This window comes from Nanorana parkeri, unplaced genomic scaffold, assembly GCF_000935625.1.
Source record: "Nanorana parkeri isolate BGI_ZX_2015 unplaced genomic scaffold, ASM93562v1 scaffold19, whole genome shotgun sequence".
Classification (NCBI taxonomy): Eukaryota; Metazoa; Chordata; class Amphibia; order Anura; family Dicroglossidae; genus Nanorana; species Nanorana parkeri.
The window spans coordinates 2,462,984-2,480,466 of NW_017306287.1; the positions used below are offsets into that span (position 1 = coordinate 2,462,984).

At 46.9% G+C, this 17,483-nt stretch overlaps 1 protein-coding gene across 3 annotated transcripts in view; it reads right to left on the reverse strand.

Moving 5' to 3' along the window:
- The window catches only part of RAB11FIP3 (RAB11 family interacting protein 3), a 68,899-nt gene that overhangs the window by 23,522 nt on the left and 27,894 nt on the right, over window positions 1–17,483 (reverse strand). For all 3 annotated transcript variants that reach the window (XM_018561799.1, XM_018561815.1, XM_018561807.1), the window contains exons 2-3: window positions 17,140–17,233; window positions 10,335–10,423 (exon numbers count right to left, since the gene is read on the reverse strand). In XM_018561799.1, the coding sequence (XP_018417301.1) occupies window positions 10,335–10,423; window positions 17,140–17,233 (183 nt within the window). The remainder of the gene's footprint in view (window positions 1–10,334; window positions 10,424–17,139; window positions 17,234–17,483) is intronic.

Consider the following 17,483-nt stretch of genomic DNA (forward strand, 5'->3'; position numbering starts at 1 on the left):
GCACACATCGCATTTTACCTGGCCAAACATGTTCCAAACTACCTGTACACTCTTTTTTAGATTTTACCAAACTATGGAACCCACCTAAGAAATCTATCCAGGTTATATCCAGGGAGCGACGGCCTTACACTACGTAGATGTTGGCAAATCAAAAAGCAGATTTTACACATAGATGGTACCATGTGTGGCTAAAGAAAATCAACTCTTGTGGAGTCAGCTGCTACCTGCAGGGCCCCCACATGGCTTGCACATTGGCCAATTCTGCAGAAACTGGCTGATATTAAAGCCGTTAATGGTTAGCATTAGGCTGCTGTGCCCCTACCTGGTAAAAGGAAATGTTAGCTGCTCCAAATAGTGTCCTGGCAGATCATGAGTAAATCAAAGGGAATGATTTGCAAAAATTGGGAGAAGTGAAGAAGCTGGCTGATATTAAAGCTGTGAATGGTTAGCATTAGACTACTGCGCCCCTACCTGGTAAATGTAAAAGTTAGCTGCTCCAAATAGTGTCTCCTGGCAGATCATGAGCCAATCAAAGGGAATGATTTGCAAAATTGGGGCGGTTTAGACACCACCCTGCAGGAAGAGGGGTACTTGATACCAATGCACGGGGGAGAAGGGTTTCTGTTTTAAAAGGAGCGTGTTGGGTTTATAAAGCTGACCGGATAACCTGAATGTACCACATGTCCTAGAAGCTCGAGGAAGACATCTGTGTTTGAAGACCAAAGTCATACGACTAATATTTATACAACAATTTGTAGAGCACACCATTGACGTGGATGGGGGAGCTGCATGTAAGGCGGCACAATATAGTACTTCTATAAAACATTCTAGTCAAACATGATCTTTGCACACCGAGGTGCATTTCATGTGATCTCTGAACGCCGGCAGTCATTTAATCTGCAACCAGATACTCCCCAACCATGGCCCTTCTCAGCGGGAATATAGGCTGCTCTCCCGGCAGGCAGCGGTCCGGGCCTCCCTGTATACACAAAGAGCTGCGCTGTCATGGAATCCCAGGGGAATTATCAGCCTGTGGGATGCAAATCCATTACCGCAGAGCAACCAGCAAATACCCAAATCAGCTACAGGTAACGACACCTGCGATATAGTAATCTGGGAATAAAGGTGACCGATGGGCGCTAACCAGTGAGGAAATTGTGGGAAGCACTGCAGAAAATGTAAACACCCGTGACTTTACACAATGGGGTACGTGGGTACCCCATTGTGTAGACTGGGGTACCCATGTGACCTTACAAGTCCCAGCAACCAATGACAATCAAGACATTACCCCCCATAGAATAGGGCGATACTATTTCCACCACAAGTGCCGCACCTCCTGTGTTGCCTTTGACCAACTTTAAAGCCAATCCCTTGTGTTTCATGACAGATCTGCCGGTGTATGGCCGTCAACAGCTGAAAGGATGAACAAGAGATCCAGTTGTCCTCTAATTGGCTGTCTGCATGGACCAATCGCTTGCTTGTTTAATGATGGAGACACATGTACATAATGAAACACTTTTTTTCTTTCAAGTCCATGGTGCGTGCAACAAAAACTTACTTCCCCTGTGAACAAAAAAAGTGAATAGTGAAATCACCACACTTAAAAAAAAGTGCACAAGGGTGCTGTGGTCCTCCTCCGAAGAGGACGGGCCCCAAAATTCCAGAGCCCCCAACGGGGCACAAGGCTCCTGAGAGAGGCAAGGACGACCTACCCAAAGGCCGGCGGACCCCAATCCTCAGGGACCTACCGAAGTAGGTCCTACGAGTACTGGGTGGGGGCTCTCCCAAAGAGAGACCCCCGAGTGGGAGGAGGCAGGGGAGCCCATAAAGGCCACAGAACCTGCTCCCAACTTCAGGACGGGCGCCGAAGACACCCGCACCCTCCGTCATTCTGTGGAGTCAAAAGTGCAATTGTGCATAATAAGTGCCGGTGCACAAACCTGGCAGGCCAGCCGGTCAAGGTAAAATATTGGCCCCGGGCTAGCCAGAAGGTCTGCACAAGAGGCGTGGTGCAGAAAATGCTTTAGGTGCCGTGACCTAGTGATGGTGTATCAAGTGGGGTCCCAAACCCATATGATTTTCCGGCACACCCTGGGACGCCACCCCCCAGGGGGCACACCATCGCGGGGCTCTGCGCCCCCCGAACCCTCCAGCCAGACATGCTGTACGGAACAATCCTATTTTTATGTCTATGGCCAGCTTGCGATACGTTCTCAGCCACGTCAACCCGCAAAGCCATTGCAACAGGGCAAGGGAGTTTTAGGTTGACTCATATCTGCTGCAGGAGGAGAGACGCTCCATTGCCAGAGCCGGAGGTGCCACTGGAGCCCAGAAATGATGAAGCCGGTGCTGGAATCAGCCCAAAGTGCAATATCAGTTCTGGGTGGGAATGAAATAAGGAAACTAACATTGCAGAGCGCAGTACGCTTCCCTATAGGCGGCTCAGACCCCGGTGTTCACATTGCAACAGCTGTGTGTACCAAACACAGGACAGGTGACTCACCTGCAGAGCCATCCTCACGGGGCGAGGTGCCGGCCCTCCCTGCACCAGCATTGCATCCCCCGCCTGGGCTCCGGAGCGGCCCCGCTGCTGACAAGGAAGACGGCCGGACTGGTGACACTGAGCAGGACGGAGACACAGAAGTGCAGGAAGCTGACTGCACAATACAACTGACCTTGCAACCTGAGGCTGTGTCTGTGTGATCGGGGAGGGGCCAGACCTGACGTGTGTCACGTGCTGCCCAGGTGCACTCCTCCCGAGTTTAACTCCTACAACACAGAGCACGGCTCCACTCTACAGTGAATATAGAGGAGCCTCTGCCATGGGGATCTGCTCCACTCTACAGCGAATATAGAGGAGCCTCTGCCATGGAGATCTACTCCACTCTACAGCGATTATATAGAGGAGCCTCTGCGGGAGATCTGCTCCACTCTACAGCGAATATAAAGGAGCCTCTGCCCGGGAGATCTGCTCCACTCTACAGCGAATATAAAGGAGCCTCTGCCATGGGGATCTGCTCCACTCTACAGTGAATATAGAGGAGCCTCTGCCATGGGGATCTGCTCCACTCTACAGTGAATATAAAGGAGCCTCTGCCATGGAGATCTGCTCCACGCTACAGTGAATATAAAGGAGCCTCTGCCATCGAGATCTACTCCACTTTGTTCTTTATACAAAAGCCACAATGCATACCATCTCCAGTGTGGGGCTCTGCTCCACTCTACAGTGAAAATACCCCTGCCATAACTCCAACAACTATAGCTCCTCCGGCATGGAGTCCTGCTCCACTCCGCAATGAATATATTACAGCCACTCCAGCGCCGAGCCCATACAGGGAGGACAAAAAGATTTGCTTTTTGCAATGAAGGCGATTGAATTAAAGGATTATTCCCCCCTGTGCGGCCGATGGCATTGCAGTCAGAGGGCGTGGCTACGGTGCCATTCACTTCAATGGACCGCCACGCCCCCTCCCGCCCCACAACATAGTGATCCGGCCGCAATACGATGCAGTGCGCTCTGACCAGAATCGTGTGTCTGGTGGGAACGAGGCCTTAGTGAAGGGAGAACTGCAGCAGAGAAATAAAGGCTGCGTGGCAGAGCTGTATAGGACTGGATGGACAGGTATACAGCTCCCGTATATGTATTTCTTCTGTGTATACAGCCCGGAGTTCAGCTAAAGGTTTTCTCTGGCTTTCCCCCGACTAGTCTGCACTAGTAGCAGCGGCTGGGAATACGCAGAAATCTGAATTTGCCTGGAAACCATTCTCACCTTTTTTACCCCAGAAATAAATGGAGAATGGAATGCAGAGGCGCGGGCGCCGGGGAGGTTTTTCTAATACTAGTTTAATGACCGAAAAAGCAAATACTGAAGTTCCCCCAAAAATCTGCACAGGGGCAGAGCTGCTGGAAGCCGGAGTGTTACATGCGACCCGTCCCTCCAACTTCACAAAATGACTTTAACCGGTAGGGGAAAAAAGGAGGTTATAACCCGTCAGTTGTTTGCTGTGTCCCATTGGGGAGATTTCCCTTCACTTCCTGTATGATCGCTGCAACAGGAAATTCCCAGCAGGGTGGCCAGAACTAGTGTCCCCATTGGAAGATTTCCCATCAGCTCCTGGTCTGATGACAACCCAAAATGTGGGACTTTCTGTCGCCTTCGGGGCGCGTTCACACCAGAAGCGTACGGGATGTGCTGGGTGTTTTTTCCAGTGCAGCCCGCATGCAAGACGAGGCAATTTGCCTTCTCACGGGCGGGCACAGCTCACGCCACTGCGTTGCAAAATAAATATACAAGTACAGCTCGCAGTCCTTTTTTTCAACGCACCACAGTGAGATGCGGTACAACTGGGTTGCTCGTTGTGAAAAAGCAAGTCAATATAAAACCAGGAGTATTTCCCAGTGTCTGTAGGACCCGTTCTGACCTGCTGGTGGCTGCATGCAATTTATGGACTGAGTCATGTGACTTTTAACCTTAAAGGAGAACTTTGGGGTGAGTGACAGTCACGGCTCTCTGCAGGGAAAGATCGAGAAGTGAGAGAGCGCCGGTATGTGTTCGCTCACTTCCCGATCTACTGAGCCGACCTGTGACAGTCTCATTGTCGCAGGTCGGCTCAGATTATGAGGCTAAGTGAAAATCACTCGCCTCATAATTCTCCTTTAACTGGGTTGCTTCTTGTTAAAAGCAAGTCAATATAAAACCAGGAGTGTTTTCCAGTGTCTGTAGGACCCATTCTGACCTGCTGATGGCTAGTGAGAGAGCGCCGGTATGTGTTCGCTCACTTCCCGATCTACTGAGCCGACCTGTGACAGTCTCATTGTCGCAGGTCGGCTCAGATTATGAGGCTAAGTGAAAATCACTCGCCTCATAATTCTCCTTTAACTGGGTTGCTTCTTGTTAAAAGCAAGTCAATATAAAACCAGGAGTGTTTTCCAGTGTCTGTAGGACCCATTCTGACCTGCTGATGGCTGCATGCAAGGCAGGCAATTTATGGACTGGGTCATGTGACTTAACCTTGACTGGGTTGCTCCTTGTGAAAAGCAAGTCAATATAAAACCAGGAGTGTTTCCCAGTGTCTGTAGGACCCGTTCTGACCTGCTGATGGCTGCATGCAAAGGCAGGCAATCTATGGACTGGGTCATGTGACTTTTAACCTTAACTGGGTTGCTTCTTGTGAAAAGCAAGTCAATATAAAACCAGGATTATTTTGCAGCTTCTCCACCCCGTGTCTGCAGGGCCGGTCAGGACACACACTACATACCATAGAGGGGAAAAAAGAATCCACACAACCCACAACGACGTCTCACTTCTCATTTCTACTCGTATAAGGAAATTCCTGCAATTTCCCCTCGAAGGAGGAAGTCAAATACTTACAGGTGCTCTTGTCATTTCCAAGGAAGAGTTTATTATTAATAGCTGCGGCTTTCACATTTTATACAAACACCTCTAAAGTACGACCGGCATGTAAAAAAAAGAAAAAGGACAACAGGCGCTGCTCTTTCTGAAAATGCTGCTTGCCTGGCTGTTCTGAGGCCTTAAAGCAGAAAAGTTTAAAGAAGAACTCTGTGTAAAAATGTCATCAACCCTTTGAAGTGGGGCTACCCCGACACTGCAAGGGTTAAGTGCTATTTTTGTCTAGGGTTAAGAATAAAAAAGTTAACTTTCCTGACCCTCCGAGCCGGAATGCTAATAGGCCGGTCCTTCCAGCTTCTCTCCCCCTACGCTGCAGCGGTCTAAGGTCCCCAAGTCATCACCTTTTATACACAGTGTATAGGATGTGAGGACGCCGGCGGACATACCATCGCTGCAGTAAGGGGAGGTGACAGGCAGGAGGGAGCTCTGTGGCAGCCGGCCAGATTCGGGTGAGTATAACTTTTTTGTTATTTTTGAACCTAGGCAAACGTGAGCACTTACCTTACATTGCTGGAGTAGCCCCACTGCAAGGGTTAAGGACGTTTTTAACCAGAGTTCTTCTTTAATCCTGATTCAAAAATGGCAGCCCAACCTTTACCAAACGCATTGTTCTTTTCTTCAAAGCAGCACCCACCCTGATGAATCCCTATTGGGGCGCAACATTTCCGGGGCTCATTATAGATAACATCCTGTATGTAAGGCGGGTGGCCGCTGTGTACCCGGGTTACCAGTCATGTGACCTCCACATTGTAGTTATTACTGGCATCTCAGTCTATGATGTGTACCTCACTGCAGTCCTGACCTGGAAGCCACTTGTCAATTTTCAGCGGGTGCTGCAGTGACAAGCGGGTGGTACATGGGCACAATAGAAGAAAAGTCTCCGGTGTTCTATAGAAAGCTCCAACTTGTCGAGCTCTCCGACTGGTGATGTCACATCCGGTGACTGCCAGTCTGCCTGTAGGAGATTTACACCAGATGGAGCCAAGTCAGACCTTTCGATAGAACACCGGCACACCAAAATTCCTCGTGAAGAGTCTTTAATGACGTCACATTCAAAGTATCACGAGCAATGCAATAATTGGGATGCGATGAACATTTGACGTCGTTAAATATGCTCCTCACAAGGAATTTTGGGGTGCTGGTGACTTTTCCTCTATCAGACCCCCAGTCTGTCCTGCACGCTCTCGCTGCATAATCTGAATGACGATGCGGGCGGCTGATTGGCACGCCCCCAGTGAATGCAGTCATCCTCGTTGAATGATGGGAACTGTAGTCCGAAACAGTGCTGACAACAGGAATTGACGTTGGCACTTCCCTCCATCCCTTACCATGGTGCCAGGGATTCCGGTTTTCTATCGAAAGGTCAGACTTGTCGAGTTCTCAGACTGCTGACGTCACACCCGGTGACTGCCAGTAGGAGATCTACGCCAGATGAAGCTACTGCGCGTGCTCATGGAATCCTTTTCGAAATATCTAACTATTGCCACGACACCTGCGTGGCCCCGTCAAATTCTATAACCACGCTCGGCACTGCGCCTGCGTGGCTGCCGGCTCCTATAACCTACGGCAAAGATAAGTTTGTACTAGGTTTTAGAATCCGATGAGCCGATAGCCGCGCAGGCACAGTGTCAATAGTTAGAGAATTCGGCAACGATTCCATGGCCATGCGCACTAGCTCCATCTGGTGTAGATCTCCTATTGGCAGTCACCAGATGTGACATCACCTGTCGGAGAGCTCGACAAGTTGGAGCTTTCAATAGAACACCGGCACGACGTCACACATAAAATCTGCAAAAATGATGCGTTTGTGGAAACAAAAACATATTTTTTGGATGAGACTTTTTTTTTTTTTTTAACGATGTTGGAAATGAGATTTGAAGGGATTTCCATCGTAGGATAGAACAACTCCGCTTCGTGCCAGCAGAGGGCAGCAAAGGCAATGTGTTTACTCATGCAGAGTGTACACACTCCAAGCAAGGTGACAGAGGATGTGGGCACCAACAAGGTGACACTTGTTGCACAACCGTGACACACGGCTCTACTTCCATTGTTTAACCCCGTCCTGGAATCCAACATCCTTACAGCCAAATATTTTTTTATAGGCGAAAGAGCAAGCCAACGATTCACCTACAGCAACCAACCAAAAATCTATTTTCTTTAGGCTGCTCCTGCAACAATATATTTCACTACTTGAATGATTGTTAAGGTGACCCGAAAGTGATTTTGTTTATGTGACATGTATGCATGCTTGTGGTTATTTGCATGACCAGATCTGAGAATTATATATTTTGTACATTCCTCCTTAAAGTAGCGGTCTTTAAGCCATATGTAGTCCGCATTCCTGCCGAGATTACAGGATAAGCCACACACGGCCCTTTTTGATCAAGAGTGACAATTCTTAAGAGCAGTACCCCATATATCCTTCATCATCAAGAGTGAATTCTGATTGGTAGCACTGCTCGCCATACGGAAGGAGCCTTAAAAAGAGGACAGGATCTGCAACCTATGGTGTTGAAGTCATTCACAGCTCATAGCAGCATAGTCATACCATCAGGCTCCGCCCACTACAAGCTGCCTGCAGAAAACTACAGGAGGGGGCGGAGACCAGACCAGTCACCCTGCACCAGGAGAGAGAGCAGCAGTGACCAGTCTTTATTACAGGAGGGGGCAGAGGCAAGACCAGTCACCCTGCGCAAAGTGAGAGAGCAGCAGTGACAGGTCTGTAATACAGGAAATTCCTGCACACAGGCAAAGTTTCATGTTGGATTACTGCACAGACCTGGAAGAACTACACACAGTGTCCCCGAAAAGAAAACTGCTATAGAAATACTGTAATGGATGTGGTTAAGTGACTATGATAAAAATGCCTATGCAGGTCCAAAACAATACAAGCTAAATGAAATGTAAAAAAAAATTAAGCCCTGTAACCCGGCAAAGATGCATTATAACAGCAGGAAATCAGTATTTTATTTAATGACGGAGGACGCCACCTAAAAATGTGTATTACGTTATGGATGGAGTTTTAATTGGATGCCGTTGCATTCAGGTCAAATTTCCCCCAATGAAGATCCATTGCTACAAAGTGCCCCCAGCAATCCCACCTCTCAGCGCTCTGACTTCCTGTGCTGGTGTGTTGGCATTCTGGGAGGAGAGTTAGTGAGCCCCTGTCTGCGTTTTATTGCTCTCGTGTTTGTGAAGCATTTTTAGAAGGATCGGGAACAGTATCTGAATTTTTAATGGGATCTTGTGGAGAAATGTTCATTTGCAATTTTATGGCTGCTTTTTCCATGCGTGACGCTTTTGTAAACACAACGCAATGGCCTATTTCTGCTGCATTTCACCTGCTTATGTCCCTCTATACAAGTCAGAGCGCAACGCAATATGGTAAAACACAATCGCAGAATCAATCCATCTTCCCCTGACAGTTACTAGAGTCACACTTTCTCCTAACTTCCTCTGGCGTCTAATGGCCGGCTACACAAAGCCCTTTGATGTGTATTCCATGCACAATTTAGAATCAAACCTCGAGTTACACACGGAGCACAGCATGGCTGCTTATTGCTTTTCATTGTAGTGTTGCTGTAATGCACCATCCCCTTGTGTCCTGGGGATCCTGGAACACAACTGCTGGTGATGCTGGAATACCGCTGTGGCAGCCAACAGCATACAGGAAGCCTGGCAGAAAATTACAGATCTAAGCAGCTTATCACAGCCACCAATTAGATTCAAACCTGCCTTAGATGTCCGAATTTGATTGGTGATGCAGAAATCAAAGAGGACGTCAAATGGCAAAGTCAGGGTTACATGGCATTTGGGACGTGGCACGGCACAGTCAGGATGTTGCACGGCACAGTCAGGATGTCACACTGCACAGTCGGGACGTCACACGGCACAGTCGGGACGTCACACGGCACAGTCGGGACGTCACACGGCACAGTCGGGACGTCACACGGCACAGTCGGGACGTCACACGGCACAGTCGGGACGTCACACGGCACAGTCGGGACGTCACACGGCACAGTCGGGACGTCACACGGCACAGTCGGGACGTCACACGGCACAGTCGGGACGTCACACGGCACAGTCAGGACGTCACAGTCAGGACGTCACACGGCACAGTCAGGATGTCAGATGGCACAGACAGGATGTCACACGGCACAGACAGGATGTCACACGGCACAGACAGGATGTCACACGGCACAGACAGGATGTCACACGGCACAGACAGGATGTCACACGGCACAGTCGGGACGTCACACGGCACAGTCGGGACGTCACACGGCACAGTCAGGACGTCAGATGGCACAGTCAGGACGTCACAGTCAGGACGTCACACGGCACAGTCAGGATGTCAGATGGCACAGACAGGATGTCACACGGCACAGACAGGATGTCACACGGCACAGTCAGGATGTCACACGGCACAGACAGGATGTCACACGGCACAGACAGGATGTCAGACGGCACAGACAGGATGTCACACGGCACAGTCAGGATGTCAGATGGCATAGTCAGGACGTTACATTGCACAGTCAGAATATCAGATGGCACAGTCAGGAAGTACACTCCTACTGCCCTCCTACCTACCCTTTGTAGGTTCTTGTGGGCGCAGCAGATCGCAGAGAACTCAAATCATGGTACATTGAGTGAACCTTCCGACTTTAAACAGAGTTGCAACATTTGCTGAATACCATTAGCATCTCATTAGCTGCTATTACTTGCTCCCTGCAATTGTTCTTTATAGAGCAATAATTATGTCAGCAGCAGTTCATAACCAACAATTGTTCTCATTTCACATCCTTAGTAGCAAGTATCAAAGGCCCAAACCAGGTGTGGCCATCATCGACCCAAAGCCAAATTGGCAGATTTGGCCGATGTTTTTATTAAATATAGACCTGAATAAAAAGTTCCTCCAATAATTACCTCAAATGCTGCCAGGTCATCAAAATCCACAGAGCAGGCCGGCTCTCCTTCAGATGGGTATCCCATATCATACAGCTGCATATCCAGGTCTACAAAAAGAAAACAAAAAATCAGACCAGAGCGGTTGTCGGGGTTATAAAGAAAGTGATTTCTATGTATTATTGTATTCTACATCAGTCATAGGAGGACATATGGTGATGAATGGACAATCTGAAAACAATGCTCAGTACGTTCACCTCGGCACCGAAAACAATAGCATATCATTTATTATATACGCTCTCCATCTTGTTAGTAGTCCCAGTGCCCTGGAACAATCTGTAAACTATGGATGAATTCTGACTGAACAAAAATGGCTGCCACAACTATCTCTGGGGCCCTTCATCCAAATCTAATGTTAGCTATGTGTAGAAAGAGTCACCTAATGCATTTCAAAGCTTTTGGGGACACAGGCAGCAACTTGCTCAGGAACGAGGCTTAAAAAAGTGTTGATCGCAAAAAAACAATCTTTTTTTGTACACACACACACTTTTGGGGCTATTTATAAATAATCCCCAGGGCCATTTGCCCTGCAAATACCTGAGCGGTCGTTCTGTGCGGGTAAATGCCAAAACGAACATTCTTTAGTATTTTTAAACATGGCAATGTATTGTTACATGTTTTTTTCTTCTTTGCAATCCCACATTATGACCACTAGATGGCGCTGAGCACAGACAAAATACTTATTGTCTAAGCTCCTCCGCTTCACCTAGTGGCCATAGTGCGGCATTACATGAAAAAATAAATGAAAATACAGTGAGGGGTATTTACCAAAACTGGAGCAGTTGCCCATGAAAACCAATCAGCTTCTATCTTCAGTTTGTTCAGTTAAGATTTGAAAATGAAACAGAGAAGCTGATTGGTTGCCATGCACAGCTGCTCCGGATTCTGTCTGCTCCAGTTTTGATAAATTCCTCTCATTGTCTTGTACAAAAAAAAAAAAACAACAGCTGAAGAATGAGGGGAGGGGAGGGATGGTTGTTCGGAATAGGGAGGGGGCATGGTGTCTGCCAACAAAGCCGCCCACCGCTCGAATCAACAGGAATTGGACAAATTTCATGCAGTGTATGGCCAGCTTTAAACAATACACACAGGTATAAGGCAATATGAAAGACCACCCTGATGCTAAGGGGCCCAAAGCTCCAGGCCCTGCACTTGCAGGTGTAAAACAGTGGTTGGGGATCCCTGCTGACATATAGCCGCACAGAATGACCATTCGGATATATTCGCAGGGAAGGCAGCCCAGGAAACTGTTTTTAACAAAACCCTATGGTCTTCGACGTGTTTGTTCCATGCAGGTCATTATCAAGGGTTCCCAATCCACCTGCATAATCTCCATTTACTATTGTCTACTAGGCTCTGTTCACACCCAAGCGTTGCGGGAACGTGCCTCAACAGTGCAAACAAAAGCGTATTCATAAACGCGCACAAATGTGAAATGCGCTGACGTTGCCATTATTAGTTAATGGCACCCCAAACGCGCCCAGGAATACGTGGGTTCCTCCTCTACGTTTGCGCGTGTTATAGCGCGCACGAATGTGAAAGAAAAAAATGCGGAAAGCATGTCGCACAGTTTGCTACATGCATTACTTTTCCGCACCTTTAGGAACCCATTAAAAATCAATGGGGACATGCGGCAAACGTGGAGCGCAAACGCTACGCTAGGTGTGAACACGGGCAAATGGAGAATGGAACCAGAGTAGCCGGAAAACCAAAATTCCCAGGTAGGCAGAACAGAGTTGGGAATTTTTAGGGCTGGCTCACCTTAAAACAACAAGGAAAAGGGACTGCTAAAATCTTCCAGGAAGCAGTTAAAATGTAATACAAAACCGATCATTAAATTGTTGTGGAAACAAAAAGAAGAAATTAAGAAGTGATATTTCTGGTTCTCCATCCTGCAAGCTCTCCCGTAATTCAGAAGATTAGACGCTTTGTGTTTATTCTCCGTGTCACACCCAAAGTGAAAGGAGAACACGGGTATCAGGGCTTCGGATCAAGGCCCGTCCATCTGCATTCCTTCATCATGGTTGTGGAAATTGGCAGCACGGGGAGATTTTTAGTTCCTTAACAGATGAAAGGGAACCAACTTCTGTGTGCCTTTCCAAGGGAAATTCCAGAACATAGCACGGTGTTCTCAAACAACTCAAACCACCAGAATTATAATATTAGGCAAATAAAGCTGTTCACATGACGGAACAGAAATGGGTACTGAATGAGCATCTTAACTTCTACACTGAAGATCCTTAAGGGTCCTTTAAAAAAATAAATAAATTGCAGGACCCTTCATCCGTCAAATATCTGTGAGCGTTTGTTTTGTGTGAATGATGCCAGAAACAAATGAATGTTCTGTTCTTTTTGTATTTCCCCCCCCCCCCCCACCCCCCCCCCCCCAAAAAAATGTAGTGTTATAATACTACATTATGGCCACTAGATGGAGCTGAAGAGCATGGGAAATGCTGATTTAATGTGCTCCTCATCTCCATCTAGTGGCCATAGTGTATTACAACACAATACATTCAAACTGGGAAAAAATATATTAAGAACATTCCTTTTTTTTTAGCATTATATGCCCAAAACGAATGTTTACAGATATTCGAAGGGTCCTAACAACTATTTATAAATAGACCCCTTAGAAGCTACTCTCAGAATTCTACCATTTTTCTTTTCTGCTCTTAGAAATACTTTGCTTTTTTGAACTCAGAATTCAATAATAGCCTATAAAACTGTGCCTAGAATTATCTAATGCAGACACATTCACTCCATATCTAAGCTGGCTTATTTGATAGTGCAAGCACAGGGCTTAGGTTGAAATGTGTAGTGAATGTCTCCAATTCACTGCAGAGTTCTCTAATCAGGACATCCATGAAGAAATTGAAATAACGGTCCTGCAGTGCAAATTGAGACTTAAGGTGGCCATACGGGCTAAGCAGGGTGGATGGAGGAATCCCTGCTGCCTGATTGGATGCAGGCGCTGGTCAGCCGAGAATTTTTGAATCAGCCCCTTCAACAAAAGTAGATGAAGAAATCTACTTTGTTGAACAGGGGTGGTGGTGTGGTAGAGAAGGGGTGGGGTAGAGGAGGGGGTTGTCCGGAATGGGGAGGGTATGTGGTGTCTGCCAACAAAGCCACCCACCGCTCAAATTTCGGATAAATCAACAGAAACTGGACACATTTCATGCAGCGTATGGCCAGCTTTAGATAAAAGAAGACAGGCATTAGGCAATATGAGAGACCACCTTGATGCTAAGGGGCCCAAACCTGCAGGCCCTGCGCTTGCACGTGTAAAACAGTGGTTAGGGTTCCTTGTTTAGCGATCCTCTGCTCCAGGGCACAGTGGCGATGTAAGCAGAAGAAAGTATCTGACACTTCAGTATCAAAGGCTCAACAAGCAATGAAGCCAGAGGGTGAACATGACAACCAAGGAGCTGGCATTGCCCTTCAGAGATCAGCAATGGCAGCCTATGTATTTCTCTCTATACAGGTTTCCTTTAAAGTGGACCTGAACTGAAATAGTGAAGCTCTATCATCATAAAGGGAACATCTAGACATTAACTGTGGCTAAGCAGTACCCGGAAAAACTTACATATTGTCCCAAATTCCTCAGAAATTGGAGTGCCTAGGCCAGGGGTAGCCAAACTCCGGCCCTCCAGCTGTGGTGAAACTACAAATCCCATGATGCATCTCTCTCTGGGAGTCATGTCTGTGGCTGTGAGAATTTTGCAATGCCTCATGGGACTTGTAGTTCCACCACAGCTGGAGGGCTGGAGTTTGGCTACCCCTGGCCCCTAGGCTCTCCTGTTCCTTTAGTCTCATAGCAATATATCTGCAGTGTGAGATCATCTAAGGCAGCGGTTCTCAACCTGTGGGTTGCGACCCCGTCGGGGGTCGAATGACGATTTGCCAGGGGTCGCCTAAAGACATCCCAACTCCCCCGTCCCCCGGACGCTCCCGCTACTAGATAGCGGCTCTCGGCCGCCCGGGAGAGAAACAATTTCTCCCGGAAAGGTTTACTCTGCTCGACCGAGCAGAGTAAACCTTTCCCTGCTCTGTTTTTTTAATTTTTTTTATCTGACATCGGAGCCGCCGTCCGCCGTCATTTAGAGAAAAAGAAAAGAAAAAAAAAAAAAACAGCATAGGAATGCATATCTAGATTTCTATTGGCTATTTCACTTTGCAATAGCCAATAGCAAACTAGCTATTGCACCCGCCCACTGCTGCTGTTAATCAGCAGTGGGGGACCTGAAGTTCTCCATCCGTTCCTCCTCTAGTGAGTGACAGCAGCAGAGGGCGGGTGCAATAGACAGCTTGCTATTGGATATTGCAAATTGAAATAGCCAATAGGAATCTAGTTATGCATTCCTATGCAGTTTTTTTTTTTTTCTGACCGGCGGCTCCGATGTCAGAATAAAAAAAAAACCAGGAGCAGGGAAAGGTTTACTCTGCTCGATCGAGCAGAATAAATCTTTTCCCGGGAGAAATTGTTTCTCTCCCGGGCGGCCGGGAGCCGATATCTAACGGTAGCAAAATTACAGCGATGAAGGAGCAACGAAAATAATTTTACTTTTAGGGGTCGCCACAACTTGGGCAATTTTATCAAAGGGTCGCGGCACTAGAAAGGTTGAGAACCGCTGATCTAAGGCAATGCTGTCTGACTGTCCCCATTCAAATTTGCACAGCCATGGCATGCTGTGGAGAAAGGTACTACACATCTGTCATTGTCCCCCCCATTAGGAACAAGGGGGGGTTCAAAATACAATGGGTTCCCTCCTACCCAGAAAAGGACAGTTATGTTTCTGAACCTGAGCTGGGTGTTCTCTCACGTGGTCAGTTTAGGTTAAATCAGCGCATAGGTCTTCTTTAGTGTTTTTTTAGTGGATACAAAACATGAACATCCACCTCACATTTCCACAGCGGCTGCCAGGAACAATATTTTATGATTAGACAGTCTCCAGGCTTTCCAGGCCGCGGTTTTTAGGAAAGTTGAAGTCACCAGCACACGTAAGACTCTGCCAGGTAAAAGTCTAATGCAACATGTGAAGAAGAACTGGAGAGAAGGAAAGTGGAGGAGCTGCAGCCCCATTACTGAGGTATGGATATCTTACAATGGAACGTCTCATCAGACATTGCCTTGTACACAAAGTTCACAGATAAGCCTGCACACAACACGGATCCTACCTACACTATTGTCCTCCCGCGTACACTGTATCTTTTCACATGTAAATCTGGTACTAAAGGATTTTCGGTTAACCTCAGCTATTTACATGGACACACATCACCGTGAATATATGTGGTTTTCAGAATGGACATTTGTCAAGGGAACTTGCAGTCCCATAGCTAGTCTGAGGGAAGGCACTGCCAAGAGGACTCAATGGCCAATCCAGCAAAACCTGCAATCAGCATCTATGAATTATGTTCTTTCCCTTCAGCAGAGGCCATGTGACCAATGAGTAGCCAAATTTCCTTGGACTAGCTTCCAGCAGGAGCCTGAGGCACCATTTTCTACAAGAAAGGATTTCCTTTTTATTTTGACCGAATTCAACTTTAATCATTTTTTATTGAAGCATTAATAAAAGCTATAGATCAGTGGTGGACAATGTACTTGATATATGGGGTCATCCCTAAAAGTCCACACATAATATTAATTGAAGGCAATAAGGTAATGTTACTGAAAGCCATCAAACTGCACACATGCTACAAGAAATGGTCAAAGACTATGGGCATGCTACAAGAGATGGTCAAAGCCTATGGGCATGCTACAAGAGATGGTCAAAGACTATGGGCATGCTACAAGAGATGGGTCAAAGCCTATGGGCATGCTACAAGAGATAGTCAAAGCCTATGGGCATGCTACAAGAGATGGTCAAAGACCATGGGCATGCTACAAGACATGGTCAATGACTATGGACATGCTACAAGACATGGTCAATGACTATGGACATGCTACAAGACATGGTCATTGACCATGTCTTGTTGCATGTCCATAGTCATTGACCATGTCTTGTTGCATGTCCATAGTCATTGACCATGGACATGCTACAAGACATGGTCAAAGACTATGGTCATGCTACAAAAGATGGTCAAAGCCTATGGGCATGTTACAAGAGATTGTGCAGTCTACCCAATAATCAACAATGCTGGAAGATGGGCTCTTTTCCCTCACATTTAAGGCACCACTACACTGACCACCAATGTAAGAAGGTGTATTTCTATTCAACACCAATGTAAGGGGGCACCACAATACCAGTCCACAGTCACCTGCGCAGAACGTCTACAGATCAGGAAAGTCGGAGAATAATTCAAGGTCCTTATCTGCATGCCCATGTCTCAAAGTTTGCAAGCCAAAGGGTTAGAGCAAAACCAGTTAACTAGCATTGTAAGATTAATTAAAAAAAAATTAGGTTTCCTTTTAAGACTACATGAGTGTTTAGATTCAACAAAGACGAGAAAAATAAAGGAAATGCCAGCATCCAATCAGATTGTTCAGGTGTTTGGAGAGCCAGCGGGGCCAACTAGCAAGATACTGAAGCTTGGCCCAGCGGGAGATTCCTCCATCCACACAGTTTAACTTAGATGGAGGAATCTGGGGCACTTTTTCCATCTGACCACAGAAAATCTGCAGCTCATCTATAGGTGTATGGCCAGCTTTACAGCCCTGATGTTGTTGACTATGCCCAGCTGAATAGTTGCAGGAAAGGTCACCACCCATAGCCTTAAATAACACAATAAGGACCTGCTTTCTGTTCTGCTCCTGGGCTATGCTCTGACTCACCTTCATTCTGGATTTCGGAGATACCCCGATAGAAGTCACGGAAATTTATAACCCCCAGACCAGCTGGATCCAGGTACCCAGTGAGGTATTTTACCTGGGAAAGAGAAAAAAACAGATATTAGTGATTGAAGATGACAAAGCCTCTGACAATTCTTACCCTTGGTTTCATTCTTTAAAGCTAAACTCCAGGCAAACAGCTAAATGCACAGCTGACCTACATAAGGAGGGAATAAGCATATAAATGTAACCACTGCGATCCCTGTAGTATCAATGGTTATATTTTCTATGTTTATTCCCTTCAGCATTCCCCAAAAATGCAACAGAAGCTCATCACTAACATTTTT